Source organism: Plectropomus leopardus, chromosome 4, assembly GCF_008729295.1.
Source record: "Plectropomus leopardus isolate mb chromosome 4, YSFRI_Pleo_2.0, whole genome shotgun sequence".
NCBI lineage: Eukaryota > Metazoa > Chordata > Actinopteri > Perciformes > Serranidae > Plectropomus > Plectropomus leopardus.
In genome coordinates, this window is record NC_056466.1 from 38,027,727 (window position 1) to 38,052,691 (window position 24,965).

Here is a 24,965-nt window from a genome sequence, read left to right on the forward strand (position 1 = left end):
CCTCAGTTTGTCTTAAAGGTACAGACGACCTAACTCTTCTGTGCCAGTGGCGCAAATAAAACGTACTAAAGAAGTGTACAGGACAAAGAGTATGACTTTAGTATCATTACAACAACAGTCATGATGTTAAGATAAAGGATGGCATTGGTTTATTAGAGTACTTAACAAATAACTATACAGCTTTTCCAACATGCAAATAAAATGCTACCTGACTGACAGTGGTTAGCACATGGAAACAGCCAAAAACATGTTTCACTGTCAAAAACATGGTCCACTGACAACACACAGTCTACACAAGCATGACTGATGAGTTCATCTTCAACACATGTCCAAGTAGCAGAATAGGTTGGCAGTCTGTTGGTGGAGACAAAGCCAACGCAGCACCATACAGGGCTGAGGGGGGACGCATTGTTTTTCAGACAAAAAGACCAATCACCATACATCATTCAGCTCGTCCCCATGATCCGTACATTTATCCTTCTGTATAACTGACGCATGTCTGCATGACAGACAGCTTGTCACTTTAAAACACTGTATCTTGCAACCTCATGAAGACCCCCCCACAAAAAAAATCACCCGAGTTCAATGGGCAATTTGGGATCAAAGACTACATCCAAATCATTTTTAGCATTTGTTATAACCAGCAAGCAACACAGTTGATACCACAGAGTCTGTGTTTCTGCAGCAGAAGTAGCACCCTTCTTGCACTCCAAGCAGCTAAAAGCAAGCACAAAATATGACTTAGAAGTAATATTACATGGCATTAATCCTTTCCAGTTAATCTTCAGGTGACTCCTTGAGGACCAGGCAAGCTGATTGTCATGTGACACATCCAGAGGCTAGTGTAACAGTGATCACTTTGAAGATGTCCTCATGCCGTCCTTCCAGCAGGTCCTGCAGTATTTCTTCAGCCCATCCTGTCTCATCCTCTACTGCAGCAGAGGAAGCACTTTCTCTCATTGGAACCCCAACAGCATTATTTATTACACTTTTCTGATTTACCCAACAAAAACCACCAATACATATAAACAACCAGTCTTTTGTCATACCAGACATGCCATCCCCTCCCCATTACTTTTTCAACCCCCACACTGCATCTCTATCCACTGCCCACAGCTGCCTTCCTCATCAGTTCCTCATCCTGAACAGAGAGCTCTGTCAGCTTTCGTCCCAGCCTCTCATGAAGGTCCAGGTATTTGGCCACACAGCGATCCAGGCACACTGACTCACCCTTTGTCAGCTCTGCCTCCTTATAATGTGGAGGTACACACTTCCTGTGGCAGGCGTTGGTCATTCTGGGAGGAGAGGAAGCAGATTTTTAACACTTCATGAAGATCGGAATATATACTAAGATATTTTCTTATGCCTGAGCACTTTAACATGGTGTCTCACCAGTACTCACATAGAGTGTATTGAGTAAGCTAAACTATTTTTATGCCCGCTTTGAGGAAATCGGTAATCAACAAGTAGAAGCAGCTGAAGCAGAAGTTAATGGATGGGTGGGTGCACCTCTGACACCTTTCTCCCTCTCTGAGCATGATGTGAGAAGACTTTAAAACATGTGAACACCAAGAAAGCAGCAGGTCCAGACAGTCTAATTGGGTGTGCTTTAAACAGTGTGCTGAAACAACTAGCAGCAGTGTTCACAACAATATTCAACAGGTCATCGGCTCAATCTGTCAGACACACATGCTTTAAGATGTCCTCCGTCATTCCTGTGCCCAAGGAAAAACAAACCAAACTGCCTACATACATGCGATTTCAAAATGCACTGTCACAATAGAGTGGTGAAGGGATGACGTGTTTTTGTAGGCCAACCAGGAAGTAAGCATTGCACTGGTTCCCTCGTCAAAAATCTTATGGGATTTTTGAATGGGATTTTCAGTTATCGCCAAAAATAAGCTCTGTAACTTACACAAGTTCATGAGACTTACATGTTTTGTTCAGCGTGATAATCTTCACAGATGAAGACCACTTTTGTGTGTTTTTAAGCGTAAATTAAATCGCCAAAAGCAAAAAGCTACTGTTAGGCTATAGACAAACATCATCATGGTCCCACGTATTAAACGTCATCACTACAAACACTGTAAAAACACGTTAAAACATGTTAAAACACATTGAAAAATATTATAAACAGATTAATGTACAAGTTCGAATGAGAGTCTGTAAAGCTGTAATGGCACTTAGCCACTTGTTAGCAACCACTTTTTTTAAGACGAGTAAAACCTTAAAAGTTCAAAAATCGTGTTTAAGTGGACGTATGTTATGTTGCAGAACAAAACATAAATATCCACAGAGCTTATTTACGACATTTTACCAAAAACTCATTCAAAAAACCCATAGACTTTAGGACGAGGGAACCGGGAGTGCTAAGAGGCTAACGGACTTCCGCGTTTTAAGACTCATTACTTCACCACTCTATTAATGTTCCTGCTAATTACTGAAGTATCCCAGGCTGTGATCATCAAAAAAATAAAAAATAAAAAATCTATTTTGCATGTAGTTTATTGGAAATAATTATTTTTTGTTGTGTTTTTTTTTAAATCTAAAAACATAGTGGCATCATGACAAAAACCTGGTATTTATGGGGTTAAAATTATGAAATTTAATGAGTACTTGATATTTATGATTAGGACTGATGTCGGTTTAAAAACAATCATTCAATGAAAGTGCAAAATCATATTTATATTTTTATAGCCTCACTTTGAAAAGTACATTTTGTGTGCAGAGCGGTGTGAGTATTTGACTCTACACAAAAAAGTATAAAAATTAATGTAGCTGCTAATCTCTGACATATCCTGGGCTGTGGTAATCAAAAAAAATAATCTACTTAGCATGTAGTATGTTGAAAATAATTCCATTAAACAAATAAATTGCACAATCAACAAACTGTAGGACCGCATAATTATGCTAAGAAATAGTCACCATAGCCTACAAGAACTAAACAATTAATTGACGGTTTGATTATATGTATGACACCTATGTAGGTAGCCTTTTGGGCTGGGAAAAAGGGAGCTTTCAACGCATAAAGTAATAATAAATGCAAAGCCAGCTTCTGCCAGTAGATGCTAATGTTGAGCGACTAGGTTTTGAAATGTTTAAAAAAAAACAATGGTTTGAAAGTATTGAAACTCAGGCTGTCAAAATAATAACCAATTAAATTTTTTTATGCTGATTAATCACATTCCATGGTGCGCTTTGACCTGACTTCCCTGCTTCCATTTCAAAATAAAAGTCGTCTGATAAACGTCTCTGTTGACAGAATCCCATCAGCTGTTGACACAAGGTACTTTATTTTGAAAAATTTGCAGGGCTGTGTTTTTGACAGCTTATACATGAGTAGGATTTCTGCTTAAAATGCAAGTTAATTATTAAAAATTACTTTCACAGCAAAATTGAAACAAGTTTCGACTTTGCCATCTCTCTTAATTTTTACAGTGTTGATAAAATCCAGTTCAGTGAGGAGACAAAAGGATAACTTAATGCCAGGAAAAAGATTTTTGGTGTATTTTTGGCCATTTTCAGGGGTCGTAATTTTTAGAACTTGTCCTAGAGCTTTCATCAGATTGATTTCAAATGTAATGGCTACCTTCAAAAGACCTTTGACAGCAAAAGTTATCAAATTCATGAGTTTTCATCACACTGTGTGATCTGTATGAGGCACCTAATTTGCATGTTCTGCCATGAAGCAGGAAGTAAACAGGAAGTGGTATGTAACTCTGCTGTAAATGGTCCAATATGACCCAAACTTCACGTTTGATAGGAGCGCCGCCTTGAACACATCTATATCACAATTTTAAGCGATAATGAGAGTGCCACCTATTGGTACAAGAAAGACAAAGTTTTACAGTAAGACATCCAGCTCCTAGTAGGTTGACTCGATTGATCTCAAAACTGAGCATCATCAACGTCTTAAAGATTTTTTGAGACCATTTTGAGATCAACAGTTTAACCAAACTCTGGTCAGAACAAACTGATTTGCCCTGTTCTTCTACTGAAACACAGGTTCTAACATGAAGGAAGTGACAAGGAGGAGGGTTTGACCCAAAAGCTTTTTAAAATGTCATGCTTGCGCATTTCAGTTGCTTTTTTAAACTAGCAATTGATTAAAATTGAGTTTGATAACATCGCCGACTCATTTTTTAGATAAGAGTGCATAGAGTAATAACAGCTTGTCATAGCAGAAAGGAATTCATAAAGCTGATGAGAAACAAATTTAATTCATCTCTAAGGAGAGACATTCAGTCACTCTTGTGATGCAGAGAAAAGGAAAATAAGGTGCAGTAAACTGATTGAAAAACAACAGAGCTTCACAAATGCCATTATAAATACACAACAATTCAAGACTTCAATGTGGCCTGGAGTAAATTTAGATTGGGACAAGTAATTGTTTAATTTATTTCTGACATTTACAATATACCCAATGAATTAAACAACCACTTCTGTTCATTGAAACCCTTAAATCAATTCGCACTGTGCTAGATTGACAAGACGGCGTTAATAAAAGTATTCGATCACCTCCATCAATTTAAGCCTGTGTTACCGTAATTCAACATTCTAGGATTTGTTTTAGAATCTGCAAATCTATTGAACATGATTAACTCTGCGCTGTTTGTTGCCGATGGCTTCTTTGAGCTCTCTGTATAGTCGCATTGTGTGGACTGAGCATCAGTGAATCTAACACATGTCGCTCAGTCATCAACAGTCATCAAGGACTTTCGGGCTCCGGCTCACAGCGGAGCGGACATTACCCCTCTTTACCACGTTATACCTGTAATAAACACTAGGAGTCAGGGCCATGTGCTGCGGACAGGAAGGTATCATATAGTAGCAACAGCTAGCGCAATCATGTTTGTTTTACCGGTTATACATGTCGGCCATCATTTCCACCTCCAGCTCAGCCGCCAGCTGCTGCGCCTTCATGGGATCCATGTCTGTCCTCCGTGCTGCTCACAGCCGCTCTGAATTACACACACGTCGTTCTGCTGAGCCTCTTCAGCCGACTACAGATCTACCGGGCGTTTCTGCTTTAACCTTCAAACCTGCAAGAAAACATGTATGAGGCGTTTCCGCTCACACTTCCGTTGTTAATAAAGTTACATTTAAAACGAAGGCAGAAACAGTGCGCCCTCTGCTGTTTTACTGTACACCTCCACACCATGCTCTACACATTATTTCCAACTTAATGGTGTCTTGTCAAAAAGTTCACATGCGTTAAAAGACACGTTTATTTTTTAAATAAACCATAGTTATGTAACTTACACAAAACATAATGTGCTTTACAAATATTGGCTCAAAGTATGTTTCTTTTCTACAATTATTACTCACAGAGACACACTCCTGAAGTGCCTTTACCCTGAAAATGCCAAATTAATACAAACATTAACAAATATAACCAACAGTAAGAACCTTTTCCCCATTTGTTTGCTATGCATATTACTAATGGAAATTAAACATCCATTTGAAACTTTGAATGGAACTAAACAAAGGTCAAAACAAGCACTCAGCCTGGGATTCATGCATAGATGAAGCTTTATCACCAGACACTGACTGGTGCTGACAACAGAAAAGAAAGGTCATAAAAATCTCCAAAATAGCTTCTCAGCAAAACAGAATTGGTCTTAGATCTCTGTGATCATACATAAAAATAGAACAAAAAGAGGATTAGGATTGGCACAAAATAGTGCTGAAATCGTCACGGAACAGTAAAAACTATGCACATACACAAAGGTTACTCTGCCCCATGTCCTGTCACATCAATCTCGTTGACATCTTCCTCCTCTTCTTCCTCAGGAGTTATTATGATGCTGTTGAGTCCATTCTCATACACTCCGGTCTGAGGCACTTTTTCTGGAGAGTAAAGCAGAACATCCACCTCTAATTCCCCCTCGTCCTCTTCTTCTCGATTACAGTCTGAGCTCTGGCTCAAAGCAACAGGGTCTGGCAGACGTGAACCAGTTCTCTCAGGGGACTTGTGGTTCAAGTTGTGGTCCCAGGGCATTTTGTCTTCTCGATGCAGGAGAGTGTTAATGTGAGCCGAGCCATCACCGTGGCTAGCAGTCTGCTGTGTTGTATCTGTCACTCGTGCACCCCAGGTTTCCCCTGCTGAAAAAGGAAAAACTAAGATTATCTAGATTAACTGCTGAGACATTGCTTTTAGAAATGTGTGTTGCTTTTGAGTTTTCAAAGGCAATTTTATTTATTCTTGGAGCACGACAAACAAAATTTGATTCACTTCAATTGTACTGAAGTGGCAGATCAGCCCAAGTAAATAAAACAAAGTTTTTGCAAAGCAGTGGTGGAAACTAATAAAGTACAGTTACTCATGTGCTGGATTTAAGTACAGCTTTGAGGTACTTGTACCTTAAACTTCCACTTTTCCATAAAACTTCAATAAAAAGCTGAGCCCCGATTAAACATATCATCCCTTTTACTATCTGGGTGTGGAAAATACATAGAGAGACAAACGCTGGTCTCAATTAGATGCCGTGTCTGGCTGCCTTTTATTTAAATTCTTTGGATTAGGGATGCACCGATTGTGATCTTCTGAGCTGACATTGATCTTGAAAATAACAATTTGGCCGATACCAATGTTTTGCTGGTTTTTTTTTTTTTGTTTCTTTTTGGCAATTGAAATTGAATTTTTGTTGTAATTTATTCCCCCTTTGGTACCAGGGAAACAAAGAAATCTTCGTTGTAAAGAGGTAACTGTTTTGAAGTCATCAAGCCCTCATTATACTACCTTTGAATGAGCAGAAATTTAATGAGACAAACTTTTGAATACACCTTAACCTTCAAAGTAATCTTTCACATAAAATATCTTAAAATAACAAGGCATTAAAAAAAAATAATTTTACCTCAGGGATTACTAAAGTATGTTTTCTTCTTCTATTAACTAAATATATCATATTTTCTTCTCTAATACATATTTAATGTTGCTATGAAAAAATCAACAAATTTCTCTTCCAACAGCTGTATTTATTCAAGTTTCTTAACAAAAACTACATTTTACAAGAATACATTGAAGAGATATAATTTATCTTCTCCCAATGGTAATTTTTACTGAAAAGGAATTCATCGCATCATGATGTAAATGAATGCAAAGCTGTAGCAGTTAGTTCCAGCCACTGCCTGCTAATGGCTAACAGCTAACTCTCCTCCTGCATTACCAACACAGATTTGTTGTTCACAATGTAGCAATACCATAGCGTGTGTTCCCTGACATGTTGGTGGTGCATTTACTGTGTCCTTTCATCCCAGCAGTGTCACAGGGAAGATCTCCCTTTGCCCCCAACACAATTTTAGTCGATTCAATTCAATTTATTCCTCACATGAAATCATATGAATGCTATGCTATCTGTCTGTTCCTTCACTTTGTGGATTTAAAACAGTGTAATAATAATAAATGTATGTTGTAGGGGGGGGACCCAGGTCAGACTCTCAACAATGTGGACACCAAGGTATTTGAAGCTGTCCAACCTCTCCTCAAGCATCTGTTAAGGGGGCATAGTGAGGAGCAGATGTAATCCTTAAACAGTCCTAGGGCCTCATGTACAAAGGGTGCGTTCGCACAAAAACGTGGCGTACGCTCTTTCTCACGGCAAAGTTCAGATGTATCAAGAGTGAAATGATCGTGGAAATGTGCGGTGCCTCACGCCAACTTCATAGCTGGCGTACGCACGTTTCTACAGCCGTTGATACTTTGGCGACACTTAGAGGTGATCCTGGGAAACATAAAATAAACACGTGTAACCAATCCGTCCTCTGAATGATGACTTAATGATGTGCACATCAGAGACACATGAACAATTAACACTAGTGAACAATTAACACACACACACACACACACACATACGTGTCTCCAATTACATGAGTGGATATAAAAGCGTGCGCAAAGTGGTGCAAAAAGTACCGCTGAAAACAATGGCAGCTTTAGCAGCATTAGAGGACATTGCAAATGGTGCAATTAGAAGAGAGCGTGTGTTTCGAGACAGAGACGATGTACTGGCACACGATGACGACTGGCTCATCAGCCGCTTTAGGTTCCCGAGGGCAATCCTCGTGGAACTGTGCGCAGAGCTGCGGCCGGCCTTGGAGCGCAACACAGCCAGGAGCCATGCGCTGCCTGTGCCCATACAGGTGCTGACCACACTGGGGTTCCTGGCAACCGGGGCATTCCAGAGGGAGCTGGCCGACCGATCGGGACCGTGCCAGTCGACCCTCAGCCGAGCCATGCCAGCCGTGTGGGATGGAATTATCCGTATGTCAGCCAGATATATCAAATTCACATACCATGCAGCTGAACAGGTCAACATTAAAGCGCAATTTGCAGCGAGAGCCGGTTTTCCTAATGTAATCGGAGCTGCGACTGCACACACATTGCTATAAAAGCGCCGTCACATGATGAATTTGTATACATGAACAGGAAACACTTTCATTCCATCAATGTACAGATCATATGTGATGCGCAAATGCAGTTAACCAACATTGTGGCGAGGTGGCCTGGTTCAACGCACGATTCACGCATTCTGAGTAACAGCATGGTTGGAGACAGACTACAAGCTGGCACTGTGCGCGATGGGTGGCTTCTTGGTAAGTAAATTTGTCGTGTAATTATCCTAATATTAGTCCATGTGATGCGCATTGAGCATGTGCGCCCCCAAATCATATCCCGTCTTCACCGCATCATTACTAGTCAGCGGTTAGAGTCAGTGACTTGCTGTGTTTTGCTGGTTAAACTACAGTTTCAGATCTTTCTAACAAGCCCCTGTTTATCTCTGTGCGTAACGTATTCATGTTAATAACCCCGTGCATAAAGTGTGCGTAAAGACTTATCAGCCTCACCTTCTCCCCGGCGCACTTCTGCACTAATTTGCAACAATAGTGTGTGATCCGTGTAAGTGTATAAACTTAATGAATGGAAGCTTAAAATCCCGTCTTACTCATCTTTTGTTTCTTATTTTCTGATCGTGCAGAGAGGGGAACCTCAGGTGCAGGGCTTATTTAAATATGATTTGTGTATTTAAATGGGGGCGTAGACAGGGAGTGGTCGGGTACTCCAACATGTGCGCTCAATTCCACGCTGATTGGGATGTACAAAGGGAATGTGCTTGGATTCATGCGTGCGCACAGATTCATACATCAGGATTTTTTTGTGCGTACGACGTTTTCTGGATTTGAGCGTACGCCATGTTTCAGTAGGAAATCCACGCAAGTCTTTGTACATGAGGCCCCTAGTCAATTGAACCATAACTTGGGCTGACATGAGGAAGATAGCTCAAACCAGGTTGAGCTTCCTCATTAGGTCCAACTATGACACTCTACCAAGCACCAACAACCTGTTCCACTGGCATGGCTCAGATGAAAACTGCCAACTCTGCAATGCCTTGAACCCAAGCCTGCAGCAAATCGTGTCCAGTTGTAAAACACCACTGGCTCAGGATCAGTACAGGTGGCACCACGGCCGAGTCCTGCGGAAACTGGCTGAAATCCTGGACACACACAGGCAGCACCACAAATGCTAATCCACTTTGATTGACAAGGAATTGCAGCACAGAACATCTGCCAGAGGGAGAGATCAGTGGATCTCAGAGAGAGTGGACCTCGATTGGCTGCTTAAGCTCCTGACAGACATCAACACAACTTCGCTGTGACCTGAAATCATCCTATGGTCCACCACAGCTCGAACAGTGATCATGGCAGAACTCACTACTTGTGGCAGGGGGGTATGGAGGCTGCCTTTGAGAGGAAAAAGGACAAGTACACAGAGGCGACAGACGACTGCAGAGATGCAGGGTGGTTGGCAGACAGCTAACCTCTGGAAGTCAGGTGTGGAGAAGGCAAGGGTCATTGGGTCAGCTGCAGGGGCAACAGCAAGATATCCCTAATGGAGCAAAATGTCTGTGAAGGGTGGTTCCTGGCTGATGACTCTGCAGCCGCCCCCCACTGGCACTGTCAGAGATGCGTTGGCCAGAAAAGTCCCTCAGGTAGCCCTTTTACTTGTGCCTTCATTTTAATGCGTAATTAAATAAGCAATGTGATAGCATTTCCTACCTTTGCAGAGCAGAGAGTTTTGCTGTGTTTTATTTCACTGGAGTCATGTTTGTAATTTCATGTGACATATTAATTTCCTAAAGTAACTGTGAGAAAGGAATTAAAGGCCCATCCCATATAAATGCCTGTCCCATATACAGACTGGTAGAGTCAGTGATAGAAGCAAATAAAAGCCAGTGCTATTTAATGTATACTATGCATTATTTTCCTACATAACAATGTATAGACTCATTAAAAAAGTAACCCCTCTTAATTATCACTTCTGACCCACTCTCATTGGGCCTCATGTACTAATGTGTGCGTAGAAACGTTCTTACTGTGTACATTAAATAAGTGTGCACACAAAATTACTGTTGGATTCATGGCACGTGCGTATCACCTGATTTTGGTCTTACCTCTGTGCGTATGTTGGTAAATCAGAATCATTCTAAACTGACGGGCTCAGCATGCTGCCACGCCCTCATTTATCTATATAAGGAAATATGATTGCCACAAGGTGTATGGAGAAAGCAGTGGAAGTTGTTTCTGCGTATATTGACACAACAGTGTTGGACCGTGAGTGGGCGTCTGTGAACATAAGGGCAGTCAAAAACAGCTGACTTAGTTCGTCACTCTCTTCAAACACATTGAAACATATTGTTCTCTGATGAGGTCACAATGAGGCCATGAGTCCATAGTGTACCTTTAACAGAAGTTTTATGGTAAACTCCTCTGTACTTCCACTCTACTACAATTCAGGGGAAAACATTGTGCTGCTTCATTTATTTGACAACTGGAGTTATAAAGCTGTATTTCAGAAAGTTATTAAAATAATGATAACGCAGCATGGTACAGTTTTCAAACAGGAGGCACTGATTAAACCAGTGGTTTCAAACCTTTTTTTTGGCTTGTGACCTCTTACAAAAAGTTGTGTCTTTGTACCTCTTCGACATTTTTATGTCACTGAATTGTTAGTAGTTCCACCAAAAAGATATTTTCTCTCAAAACTTCTTAAATGGTTTCATTTAAATTATTGTCCCAAGAGTCACAATTATCCAATGTTTAAAAGAAAAAGCAAAATAATAATCATTTTTATTATTGCTATTTTTTCTAGCTAATTGTATATTATGTAGTTTGAACCAGCTGTTGTATCTCTGTGAGGAGCTACAACAGTGAATTGCAGTGTTAACTGTAATATTGTAATATAAAATAATACATCAGACACAGGAGACATTTCACTGCACAAACGCTACTTTTGATGCTGCTGATAGTTTGAAGTACATCTTGCTGATAATACTTTTGTACTTTTACTTATAATTGTGTATGCAGGGCTGTCTTGTAATGGGGTGAACGTTTCGCTTATCTTTACATAAATCCAACATTATCATTATTCCCTATGCCATACAGGCAACGAGCATAGAATGACCATATCAGGGAACGTTACTATTTTGTAACATGCTCATTTTTATTTTTTTCCAGCCTGTTTGCGCTATTGTATTGTATCTTATATATATTTTACATTTGCATACCTGCTAACAATCCTGATTTATGCAGAACTCTCCCTATTTTTAACATTCTCTCCGGCCCTGCTTCCCATGATTGGTAATTTCTCATCTGATTTCAGAGTGATACGACTCAAAAGGGTGTTTCACAGTTTCTGTGGTATGTCCAGACTGTTAGATGTGCTATGGTACCTGGCAAACCAACCCAAACAACCGTGCCTGACATATTGTCCGTCACTCCTCACTACGCACGTTCAAGCTCACGTCCAAGGCGGCGCTAACACGGTCACTAGGCTCAGCTAGCGTCAAAGTGGACTGCAGACCATAGTCTTGCATCATTTCATCCTTCCTGTTCCTTCTGTTGAAGGTGTTCCTGGCAATGATTGCTCCTAAACACTCAATCACTCACTGACACTCTCACAATGTTTGCTACTGTGAGCTATTGGTTTTAGGCTCATTAAAAGTAATTTAGTTTACATCCTCGCATTTTATGTACTAATTTGTGGTGTGCAGTTAAGTGGGGGCAGGGATGTTGTGAGTAGGTGCAATACAGCAGAAAATCTGTTTTTCACAGCCCAATGATGGCAAGTATGCTTTTGTGGGTTTTTAAATGTTTACGGTGTTATATGTTTGTATGCACCTTTGTGTGTCTGAGCAAAGTCAAAGACAAATTTCCACTGAGGAGGACAATAAAGTTCATTCAATCTGAATAATTAGATTGAAATGACAATTCAAGCATCTTGTGGTCATTGCTATCATTCACACTGTTATTCTGTATAATACTACCAGATAACACTAAATCAGGTTGTTTTTCAATTCTCACATCAGTATGTGAGAATTGAAAAACACGTGAATGTGATCTTTTTCTGCCTAACCAATATATCAAATTAAAAATATTTAATAGCTCAATGATCTGCAGTTAGTTTATCCAATATTTAATTTTATATTCCCCAATTTGTTCTCTCACTATACACATAAAAAAAGGAGCTGAAAATCTGTCAACCACAACTAAAAGAACAAACACTTTACCTTCTTCCAGATTCTCCAGTGGATGTTTCCTCTCAGCTGCAAACCTGTCCCCCTCTTCTCCAAAGACCATAAAGGATTGATTAGCAAAAAGACTGGTCTCATTACTAGTAGAGTTGTTTGTGTCATCTTGCTGCAATTTGCCATACTCAGCTGTTGATTTTTTGAAAATCCGATTAGGATTTTTATCAACTGTGACACTGAGGAAGACATGGGAGTCTTCAATACTGTTGCTATTGTGAGGCTGAGCAATGTCTGTGTCCATTTCTGTCTTATTAGTTAATTCTTCAAATGTGCTACCACATGCCTTTCCTTCACTTTTGACATCTCTTACAATATCTTTTGTTTCCCGGTTCTGGCTTTCTTTTGACTCCCTTGTTTTTGAGTGTTGGCGTCTGATAATCTTTTGAAACTCCTTCAGAGTGACTATCCGTGGCCGTTTGGGTGTCCGAAGTTTTCTTTCCACTGGGATTACTGGGATTACATTGTTATTGTCTCCCTCAGCCTCGACCACACTCTCAGCACTTCTGGTCTTTTTCAGTGGAATTGCCTTCACTTCACTTTTGGCAGCAGCGCTCTCGAGCAAGCTTTCATCAAGCATTGTTTTCCATGACATTCCATGTCCCTGACTGGCGACTCCTTGTTTAATCACAATTTGAGATCTACATTCCATGGGTTTTAAAATGAAATCTTCTATGCTCGACTTACTTGGCGTCTCTTGAGTTTTTTTAAGAAAGGTCCTGGTCCGTGTCTGGTCACTATTGGGATCCCCAGGTCTCTTAGTTTTCTCACTCCAACCTTCTGTGTTTGATGGCTCATTTGGTTTCTCTACAAATTTATTTAGCATGTTTGAAGAACTGGTAGCCATTTCTCTTTCCTTCACCAGCACATTGTTGCTGGACAAGCTGACTGAACAAACACTCAGGTTGATTTGACCTTTCGTACCATCACTGGCTTTCACATGTTTGTATGCAAAAAGAGAACTGGCCTCTTGTGGATGACCTCTCTTCCTCTTTTTAGGCACTGCATCATCACCTTCAGTGTTACCTTGTTTACATTTTAAACTTTTTTTCATCTTCCTGGGATAACTTTTCAGGTCTGCTATATTTTCAAGACGAGCAGGTATTGCTCCTCTCTCTTCCACCTCTTTCACAGCACAAAATGCTTCACAACTTCCCCCACTTTGTAAATTTAATAGATGTCTCTGTGATTTCCCTGACCAACAGCTGGGGTTTGTACCCCGTGGTGAAGACATACTTTCATTTGCTCTGTGAGTGATGGCACTGAGAGGAAATTGTAGTGGTCCAGGGTTTACTGTGAGCCAGGGTCGCCCATGTAGAGATGCCTGTGGCAGACTTTTATTACTTTGGTTTGTTGAGTTGTTGCAAACAGACTGATGTTTTACTGCTGAGGTAGACAGCTCTAATGGAGAAAGGCATTGAGGAAGCCGCAAATCATCCATGCAAGGTAATGGCTCATTTTCATTCATCAGGGGTAGAAACTCTGGGATGTTCTGATTGTCTTGTGGAGACGGTTCCTGGCATGCTGGATGATAAGTCAGTAGTTTCTTCCCACTGGAGTGGAGAGCCATGACTGGTGTTCTTGCAGGTGCTTCAGGATACGGACAATTTTGGCTTTTAGACAGTGGTATGCCCTGGTGACTCTGTCCATCCATTTTCCACATGACAGATGAGTGAGGAGAGCGCCGCTGCTGGATTAACATAGCATCGGCCTGTACAGGTGAAGGGCCTGAGCAGCTGGGCTGGTTCTGAGCTGTGAAACAATAGATACCTACACAACAGGTGAGAAGACTGCCATCAATCCATCTTGAATTTACAAAGCCAAGGTGACTGGTGTTCAGGTGGGGCTTGTGGATAGTACAGGATTGACAAAAGGAGAGCTTGTTGGCATTTACGATATGGGCAGAAGTCAGGTTCATGTGAGACTGTTGATGTGATAAAATGAGAAGTTCTCATAAAGCGAAGGATTGGGACTGAGGAACTTTTAAGGTAGGATCCGAATTCTTTGTTTGATTTAGAAATTGCTGGAAAGTGCATGATTTAAATTTGTTTTAACTGTACTGCTAAATACTAAAGACACAAAGTTTGAAATTTGAGTTTAAAAAATGTGTTCATTGAAAAATAAATTAATCAAGTATAATTCAAGTATAATTCCTTTTTTTCATAGCCTTTCAATTGTGGGGATTTTTCTCCATTTCATGATAGCAAATTTACTATGTTTGGTATTGAACTGTTGTTCAGACAAAATAAGAAAAATGACAGCTAAAGGCAGAATGGCAGGAAGCTGTATGATGTCACCTTTAAAGTTAAAAAGGGAACTGCATAATATAATGATGAATAATTAATAATGAGCTTGGTTGATTGGTGCTGGTGCCCATAGAAACTCTTTTTTTTATGGTTTTCTACGAATGGGAACATGAACAGAGGTCTGATAGATTTATTTTGCATTTAATAAAGCCAAAACAAGTTGTTTAGATGGATTTAATACTTCTAATGGCATCTAAGTCATATCACAATAAGTTGCACTGTTATCGGGGGAGCAAAAAAGGTGCACAAATGTACCTAAAAAGGCCAATTTGAAGGTTTCGCCTGCGCATTTCTCCTCTAAAATCTCTTTAAATGTGCTCTTCTTTGTTTTATAAGCATCTGTCTCTGTACAAGTGACTTTCAGATGTTGTTATATGGGTAGTTATAGGTTTTGGGCACCAGCTACATAATTTCAAAGGCATATTCACTCTAAAACTGTCAAGTTTTTTTCAGACAAGTTTGAATCGTCGACTTACTCTGTTTTTTCAGTAAATGTGACCTAATGCAATCTATATTGAAGCTTAAACCTCTGAATTCATCTCAAGTGTTATGTTTAATTTGAGATCATGATTTTTCATACTGACCTTGTAGTTGCTGGGATTTACTTTATATGTAAATACAAGTGATTTTCGAACAGAGGCCTGAGAAAAAAGGAGCAGCGGGGTTCCTAAAAGAGGTTCTCTTTTAGGATTAAAAATGGCTACTTGTAACATTAGGAAATGCTCTCTGATTAAATTTAAAGCCCTACTGCAAGCCCTATTTCACAACTTGTTAGTGGAAAAAATATAAAAACAAATGCATCTAGATACCTGTATCAGTTGATGAGTGACCAGTTTGTGTCCCAACATCCTGGTCATAGATACACCCTGCTGTACTGACAGCAGTGTGCATCCCACTCTGCAGCCACTCATTCTCCACTGCTGGGGCCTGGTAAACGGCTGCTGCTTCATCATGGTTTGGTTGCAGATAATAAGACTTCTTGCAGTCCCTCTCAAAGTTTGGCAGGATGTTCAGGCCCATCATGATATCCTCCAATAGCTTCTCTATCTGCTCATCACACTCCTCAACAGGGCCTGGAGGCTGGGGAAGTGGGACTGACTCAGGACTGTTGTTTTGGTTTGGAGTGAAGCGGTCATCAGAGAGAAGCTGGGCGTCAAAGGTGGTATTGGTGTGAGGTGGTTGGTTAGGGGAGTTGGTGGTAGCAGGCTGAAGAATTGCGGCCTCTGGTTCATGAACTAGGCCTGGCCGGACAGAGGAGGGAAGGGGCTCTCTGTTTGTAAGGTCCTTCTGTGGCCTTTTGTGGTTGGCGCCATCCTTTAGGCAGATAAATAAGAGGTCAATTATTTTTTTTTCAAGTTTAGTTTAATGAAATCAAATTCATATCAGAACCACTACATTCACACACTTTTTATAATACCAATTTCTGTTATAATTTCATTAATTATGTAATATGCATGTACATTTAAATCAAATTATCTATATTTATATATAAAATAATAAACTTTCCTAATAATTATTAGCATGCCTGTGGTGCTGCTGAGGTGGAGTATGGGAGCAGATCACGAAACAGACTTGTTGTCCATCAAGCCTCAGGCAGCAACTCTGGACCCACTAGGTTAGAATTCTACCTGACATTTACACCACACTGCCTTTCACTTCTTTCAGAGTAGAGCCCCAGCGCCTAAACAACTCTTCAAAGCTTCAGTCTATCCACCTGCACCACCTCCTCTTCTGTGTACACTTATCTCTCCATGTATATATTTTAAATGAGCAGCTTCACTAATTTTTTGGGTCAGTCGTTGTTGCCAGTATTGCCCTACAGTATCCACACAGAAGGTTTGTGTGCAGTTTACTGTAAGATCTTATGTACCAACATTTGCATTAAATAAGTTTAAATTAAACATAAATTACATATACACACACATATAATATAATATAATATATATATAAAGAATATAAACAGGCTCTATGAGCTTGTCTGTTTTGGGCTACTGAAGAAACACCGCAGTGCAACATGACGGGCTCTATGCAAGAGGACCCAACCTTCTGTAGTTCTTAAGGGCTCATTCTAAGGTAACAAAAACACAGCAATTCTTAGGTCCCCATGGAATTTGATAATCCTTTTGTTCATGTAAACTTTGTAGTGGGTGTTTTTTCTGCCCAGCTGGGAAAGAAGAATTTCATAGGAAAGATTATGGTAGACCAGACAACTGAGGCGCATGTAAATAAGGACACCCAGACTGCCAGAAGAACCAAGGGTCTGAAAACAGGAGCGGTCCCCAGATACTATCTCAAATCGGATAAGTTAGTATCAGAGGCAACTAACAAGCATCATCTGCAGCGTGTTTCACGCTTGTGGTGTTGGCACATGCTGCGTCGCTGCTGCTGCTACTGCGTCGCTGCTGCTGCATCGCTGCTGTAGTACTGTAGTACTGTATTTCCACATTTATAAGCATACATTCCACTCATTTATGAAGTTGTACAAGCTCCTGCACAGCCAGTAACACAGTCCTGTAAATGCTTCAAAATAAAATGCCTTGTATCAGCAACTGATGGAATTCCTTCCACAAAGACAATGTCAGAGGGATTTTGTTTCAAAAGTGAAGCAGGGAAGTTAGAGTAAAATAGATGCCTTTGTATTTCCTCATCTCTTTGACAGAGAGTTTTTTAAACTGCAGTTAAAGGTAGTCTAAAGTCAATCTAATCATCAAAACACCATTTTCACTTTGTATTTCTACTCACAAGTGTGTGTGGTATGCGTAAAAAATCGCGAGCCACCATTTCTGTGGATGTGCTGCAGCTGACATGCAGCTGAAATACGTCTGACAAGCGCTGCTCGGGTGGGCAGTGTGCATGCTCAAACTGCATGCCCATTAACATGGGCACCATTAAAAATTTACACAGTCGGTGCTGCTCACACACTGCTGACGCGTGCTGTGTTAAACAGGCCTAACAGTCAAGTTCCATGAAAAAACAGAAAACAGGATCTGAAGATATTCTCAAGCATCGTGAAATGTGTGAGAGGAAACCAAACACAATACAATGAGGTGGTCTTGAAAGGAGACAGAGATGATTAGAGCTGGGCCAATCCTGTGTGACACTGTAATAACAATGTCTCACAATCATAATCTCATAATCGTGTCTCCATAGAAAACTAGCACCTGACTTATTGCATAGCATAGCTCTCTGTCCACATTGAATGCTTTGAATATTCACGTCTGTTACTTCATGTAAACAAACCCCATACAGTAAGGATCAGCTGTGTGCTCGAGATCAGTGTGGAAACATAACCACTTAAAAGATGAGTGAGTAGCCTACACGCTATATCCCCATGTTTGTAACATTACTTTTTAAACCAGAAAACAGTCATTGTGTATTGTGATATTTCCTGGAAACGGCATAGCCTACAATATAGCTCGCAGTAAGTAGCCTTGCTTGTTATTAGCTATGGTCATTTACCAAAAACTTTAAGTTCCCCTGAGATCTCCCTTCAATTAGCTGCCACTGTATTTTGTTTCTTTGTAGTGAAAAGGAGATACTGTGTAGATAATTCCTCATTGCAGCTTCATGAATCAGCTGTTCCTGGTCCATTGTAGCACTTTTAAATTGAGCAACAAGAATAAATAGAAACACGGCATTGAACAAAAGTTCAGCTCCAAATAGCAAATGCAGCTAGTAAGGTCTCCTCTTTCATTGGTGCAGTTTTATTGACTTACTCCACCATGTCCCCCCCCTCAAATTCAATGGCAAAACCTTCAGAGAGATTGCTGGTTTTGTGCTGAACTGAGCACTAAAGAGGAAACAGCTAGAGGACACTCAGGGTTTCTAAACAAGGGTATTCATTTGTGGCGGCCTGCCGCAATTAAAACTTCAGCCGCAACATATTGGGTCAAATTCATGAAACATTAGCATAACAAATATGTATGTAAATTGTCTACAGAAAGACATTTTCAGCATTCATCAATATGTTAGTAACTCCAGTAACTCTATTTCTGTTGGTACTAACAAAATCACCAGCCTCTGACTGCTCGTAGTGCTTGTATAAATAAGGAATGCACATAAATATCACTTGTCATTGTTATAAATTACAACTGACCCAAACCAGATTAAAAATCCACATTTGCACTGTAAAAATAGGCCTATATTGTAGAGGATGCCATATCTACTGCTCTTCACTCAGTCTTTGCTCACCTGGAGAATAAGAACAGCTACATCAGGATGCTGTTTGTTGACTTTCGCTCAGCATTCAAGACAATCGCTCCCATAAAGCTGATTGGAAAACTTAACACTCTCTTCTTCAGTATAACACTCTGCAACTGGATACTGGACTCACATGCAGACCCCAGAGAGTTCGGATTGGCAGTCACACCTCCTCCACCTCCTCTACATTAGTGCTCTACACCAGAACCCCCCAGGGCTGTGTTCTCAGCCCCCTCCTGTTCACACTGTACACCCATGACTGCACTCCGGGATATCAGGAGAGCTCTATTGTGAAGTATGCTGACAACACAACCATCCTCAGCCGTATTGTAAACAACAATGAGAGTTCATATCGAGAGGAAATCCACAATCTTGCAGAGTGGTGCACAGAGAACAACCTACTGCTCAACGTCAGTAAAACCAAGGAGCTGATTGTTGATTTTAGAAAGAAGGAGGCAAAGCTACACACCCCTGTCTACATCATTGGAGCTGAGGTGGAGCAGGTGAACAGCTATAGGTTCCTTGGACTTACTATCACTGAGAACCTATCTTGATCATCACACATCACCACCCAGGTTAAAAAAAGGACAGAAAAGGCCCTATTTCCTACGGAAACTTAGAAAGGGTGAATTCCACAGCAAGATCCTGGTTAACTTCTACAGAGGAGCAATAGAAAGCATACTGACTGGAAACATCACAAACTGGCATGGTTTGTGCACAACCCAGGACAAGAGGGCTCTACAGCAGGTGATTAAAACAGCTCTCCTCAACTCCTTCTTCAACTCCAAAAGATGTAGCAGGAGCAACGACAAATCTTAATTTCTTTTCTTTAAAACTATGTTTTATAATGACTAATAAATCTGCCTTGTACCTTGTAAATCTACCTTTCATACTTAACAATTTTTGTTAAACTTTTTGGATGGTTCTTCTGAGGACACAGTTAAAAGCATCCATTACCTCCTTCCAGGCCTTTCATTTACTTGTCTGTGTCAAACCACTACTAACAGAAGAAAATAAAATATTTTTTCTCAACTCCACTTTAGCCAAAATAACTTTTCAGTGTTGAAAAGTTTTTCCTTTCTCTTTCCCTCTTTCTTTGTTTGCATGCTTATTGTATTTTATTTTATTTTAGTCTCTACCTATGCAGGCTTCCATCTTTGTTGAAGTCCTACATTTTATTATATACATTGATTTTATTGTATGTTTCTAATGGTTGTTGTATTTTCAACTCAGTACTCTGTTGTGTCTGTTTAAATTTTGGAAGCCAGGGACTGGGGTTGCAAACTAGCCTTGGCTAGAAACCTGTATGCATAGCATCTACTTTATATTTCTTATAAAGCAATGTTTCATACATTTGTCCCTGTCAAATATACACATAATAATAATAATAATAATAATAATAATAATAATAATAATAATAATAATAATAATAATAACAACAACAATAATAATAGTGATGATAATGTTCGCAGGTCGAAAGGATGCACCCATCCGTAGTAATTATCACCTCCTTATATGGTGCTCACTGGCTATTCACAGGCAGAGATGAATGGTAATTGCTGACTGGTGGGAGCACGCCATCAATTTCCTATTGATTAGCATTCATGAACACACACACGTGTCTACAATCAAATCTGAATGTCACATGGTGTTTATGAATGTTGGGTAGGTTTTAGTACCAAGGTGTTTTATGTGGAGGTCTACTTACAGATTTACTAACATTTTAGGAATTACGGTAATTATTTATTTTTGGAGCAGGACCATTGAATAGAAGCGCTCTTAGAACCCAGATACAGTTAAACTATTGTTTGAAACACACGCTCGGAGTGCAAGGAGCACTCTGGTCACAGATTGAGCAGCATAATGTCAGATGCAGTGAAAGTTATACTTAACTGTTCATTGCATGGGGTCTAAATGTTTGCAGTCATCTGCCTCTGCAACAGGTGCTCTTCTAATCCATCGATCTGATTAGCTTTGACCACAATGACTGATCAATTATCTAACCTGCAACTCACACTCCTCAAACTGCTGCTGAAGAAAAAAAAGAACCCATAATGGGTTGCGTTCATGTACTACGCTAATAATGACTAAGAAGAATGTCAGGTCTTACTAATAATGACAATGGGAAATGACAGAACATGAATGCTCAAGAAGTGATGATAGCATGTAAAATGTAATAGGATGTTTGTTATGATTATGACAATAACGTTCAGTGGTTAAACAAGTGAATGAAAGAAGCAGAATTCTTTTTTTTAATGTATGGCATGTTCCATTCAAATGTGTCAGATTAACCATTGGTGTTATTGTAGGCTGATGACTGTGACTAGGCTGCCACTTGGCAAGGGTTATCATGTTGATATATTATCTAGAGATACAATTTACAATCAAAATACTAAACTAGAATTTGCCACCTTGGGTGGTACCAATTAGTGACAATTCTTGCCTGGACCTATTGATTAACAAATTTGTTGTGGCAGGACTCTTTCACTAAACACTTTCCACCTTTGTTCTTTTGTTTCCCATGAACAAAGACAGTTATGTGTAAAGAGTAAATATATAAAAAAGCCCTTACAATATGGGATAACTAACAGGTCCAAAGAAACTACAGCAGTTATTGAGCAGTTACTGCACATGGCAGATTTAGTGATTTTAACTGTAAGATCTTCATTTTCTCAACAGATCAAATCAAATCCATGTAAATTGGATGACAACTGTATCTGTCTACAAATCCATCATGATACTTGTGTACCTGTTTCAAAGAGGTAAGACCTGAAAATGTCTCATCTGTGTCTTGCATGCTCACCACCTCCCACACTTCTCCTTTGGTCCTCCTCCTCAGCTTCACCTGCACAGAGGGAAGAAAATACAGTGAAGAAAACATCAAGGGTAAAAATGAGAGGGCATCCTACACATTTGTTATGACAGTCTGAAGGCATCTGGAACACATCAAAGCTGAGACATAAAAGTTCTGTGAAGCTAAATATTTGCTATTTGATATGTGACATAATTAAGTAGCCCCTCTTACCTTGACAGAAAACTGTGCCGTCTCCATCATCTGCTGCATCTGTTTCATCTTAACCAGGCTCTTTATCCCTTCATGTTCATACCTCTTCTTTGTAAAGTTTCCCCTTTCCTGTCCTAGCATCTCCATTCTGTTGCTGTGGCTTGGCCACTCTGTATTTTCACTATTCTCAGCTGTTTTTCTATTTTCCAATCCCGTCCCTTCCTCAGCTGACACCTGTATACTGTCCCCAAACTCTGATGACTGCTGGTAGTTGCTGTCTTCCTGAGTTGTTGGAGAGTCTGAGTCATTATTAAAGGAAATGGGGAAGGTCATCACGTTGCTGGACAAAGCTGGAGTTGTGGGAGTTGTTACACTGTCAAAGGTTTGGCCTAATGTAGACACTCCATCACTGCATGCTCCACTGAGCATACTGGAAATAGATGGGCAATGGTTGGTTGGTTTATCCAGCAAGAAGTTTTGGCACTGCAATGAAATGGAAAAATCTAATTTTTGAGCAACAGATGATGCAGGCTCTGGTGTTGTGTGTTTGGTTTGACCAGAGTGAGTAAAATAATTGTCCATTATCTTCTCACCAGTTTTAACAGTCTGTGTGCCTATGGATACAAACTTTTTCTTCACATCTGGGGAATCTGTCTCTCTCCTTCCAGCCATTTCAGCCTGAACTTGTGCATCCTGCATTTTTCTGCTTTCATTCTTCTCTCTGCCTGCTTCCTCATTGTCTCTGCAATTCCCAAAACTCCTTTTCTGGGGTTCTTTCTCCTTCCCTGCCCGATCTTCCTGTCTTTCAACAAGGTATGTGATCCCAAACAGGCAGGCTGCAGATAGCACTTCATGCTGCTCTATGCTTCCTTTTACCACCAGCTCCCCAGAGTACAGAAGACCAACGAGCTTCAGCAGGGTCTGAGCCTTCACTGCCTGGAGCTGAAGTTGCCGCTTTTGGCCTGATCGTGGAGACAAAGAGGCCGACAACTTCTGAGACAAATAGGGGCTAAGGGCTGCAAGGATGCAACTGTGGGCTGGGACTGAGATACCTTTACAAATATAAGAAAATAAAGGGTTAATTAATTTTTTTATTCCCTTTCATTTCAAATTTAACGTATGTCGCACAGCTCACCCTCAGTTTGCAACAAGGTATCACAGTACTGGGCATTGTTTTGTTGTCTCTGCAGCTCTCCAAGAAGCCTTATCTCATGACCTGGCCACCGGTAGCACTGCATGTTCATATGGGCACTGGAGGCAAGGAAGGATGGCAGAGGCGAGGATGACAGATAAAGAAGTATGTTTAAATCTATTGTGAAAGACACACAGAAGTACACCCACAACTGATTGAACCTCCCTGTTCATTGTTGCAAATAATGAACCTTTCTCTCTGCATTGCTTTTACTACATGTTGGAATGTGATTTATCATATTTTATTTCAATTAAATTCAATTTTATTATTTGTCCCAGAGAGCAGTTTGTGTTGTAGCAAGTAGCAAAAACACAGTAATAACATATAACGCAAAAACAACATGACATAGAAACATACAAGAGATGACCTGCACCGGTGCACATTCACACTCTACGGGAGCAGAAAAGTGTCCACCATAACTCCATAGAGCCTATAATAATTCAGTGAGTATTAAATATGACATCTCCTGATAACGTAACCATTTCCAGTGTAGTATGCAGCACCTTCAACAGGTCATGACAGTTACAATGATGCAGCATCAGTAACATTACCATAAAGGCCAATACAGCTCATGAGTACAATAGTTCTGTTACCCAATCACTGTCATCAACATCAACATCATCAATACAAGTACAATATGTACTTTCAATGTCACCCCATCATCATCTTCATTATCATCATCAGTACTCCAAGTACAATATGTACTTTCAATGTCATCCCATCATCATCATCATCAGTACTTCAAGTACAATATGTACTGTTAATGTCACCGCATCATCAGTACTACAAGTACAATATGTTACTGTTACCCCATCATCATCATTATCATCATCACCATCAGTACTACAAGTAAAATATGTACTGTTACTGTCACCCCATCATCATCATCACCATCATTATCGGCACTACAAGTACAATATGTAACGGGATTTTCCCAATAGCTGGTAATTTTAATCAACTCAACCTTCAACACTAAAGATGTAGCAGGATCATGGACAATTTTTAATTTTATTTTTAGAATTTTGTTTAAAAGCAGTTTTAAACTTGGTCATTGTGAATTAAGTGCTACCCTATAACTACGTAACAGTGTGTTCTGCCTGTATGCTATTTCCAAAAAATGGGCAAATGTGAACTCATACCGAAATTTTGCAGCATCAACATTGTCTGTCATGAGGGTGGCATGGTTGGGGTCGTGTTTCCGCCTTTACTGTGAACTCGGTCCGGTGGCAGCCGTCACGCAGCACGTGGAGGACAACAACTGCATTGTTTTATTAACAGCGTTGGTGAACTTCGTGTTAATTGTCAGACATCTTACTTTTGAGGATAAAGCCGTAATTTCATGCTACCATTTAATCTCCTTTTTTGTAAATGTTGGCCCGTTAGCATCTCCATCTTTAAATGAAAAAAGTCGATTCGATAAATTAAGTAATTGTGCGAAGTTCTCTTCATTCACAAAAACAGCTTGATAATGTAACTGCATTTATAATCGAGGTTAGGGGTGACGTTAGCTAACTCTAGCGTTTCTACACACCGCTGCTAAAGCGAGCTAACGTTAACGTTTGCTTGGCAATTCTACTTACCAGAAGCCTCACACGTCTGTTCAGCATTACACGCCCAACGATTGTTGCATATCAAGACCTCAAAGCGCCACGATGTGGCAGCTCTGTGAAATGACTGTGAGA

The 24,965-nt window shown here is 40.1% G+C and overlaps 2 protein-coding genes across 2 annotated transcripts; both read right to left on the reverse strand.

Moving 5' to 3' along the window:
• Positions 1-126: 126 nt before the first annotated feature.
• Positions 127-5,062, reverse strand: timm10 (translocase of inner mitochondrial membrane 10 homolog (yeast)). The gene is made up of 2 exons (XM_042485451.1): positions 4,862-5,062; positions 127-1,295 (listed from the first exon to the last, which is right to left on the reverse strand). Exons 1-2 carry the CDS (start codon positions 4,930-4,932, stop codon positions 1,100-1,102), a joined length of 267 nt encoding a protein of 88 aa, XP_042341385.1. The 5' UTR covers positions 4,933-5,062; the 3' UTR covers positions 127-1,099.
• Positions 5,063-5,731: 669 nt separating this feature from the next.
• On the reverse strand, positions 5,732-23,329 carry LOC121942023. The gene is made up of 6 exons (XM_042485085.1): positions 23,227-23,329; positions 22,113-23,143; positions 21,837-21,932; positions 15,697-16,201; positions 12,564-14,351; positions 5,732-6,105 (listed from the first exon to the last, which is right to left on the reverse strand). Exons 1-6 carry the CDS (start codon positions 23,327-23,329, stop codon positions 5,732-5,734), a joined length of 3,897 nt encoding a protein of 1,298 aa, XP_042341019.1.
• Positions 23,330-24,965: the final 1,636 nt, after the last annotated feature.

Coding starts and splice junctions, on each gene's coding strand:
- timm10 (XM_042485451.1), bottom strand. CDS start 4,932: ATGGATCCCATGAAGGCGCAGCAGCTGGCGGCTGAGCTGGAGGTGGAA. Junction 1,296..4,861: donor ATGGCCGACATGTATAACCG/GTAAAACAAACA, acceptor CTCTCCTCCCAG/AATGACCAACGCCTGCCACA.
- LOC121942023 (XM_042485085.1), bottom strand. CDS start 23,329: ATGCAGTGCTACCGGTGGCCAGGTCATGAGATAAGGCTTCTTGGAGAG. Junction 23,144..23,226: donor TACCTTGTTGCAAACTGAGG/GTGAGCTGTGCG, acceptor ATATTTGTAAAG/GTATCTCAGTCCCAGCCCAC. Junction 14,352..15,696: donor TCACTCATCAACTGATACAG/GTATCTAGATGC, acceptor CCTGTTGTGTAG/GTATCTATTGTTTCACAGCT.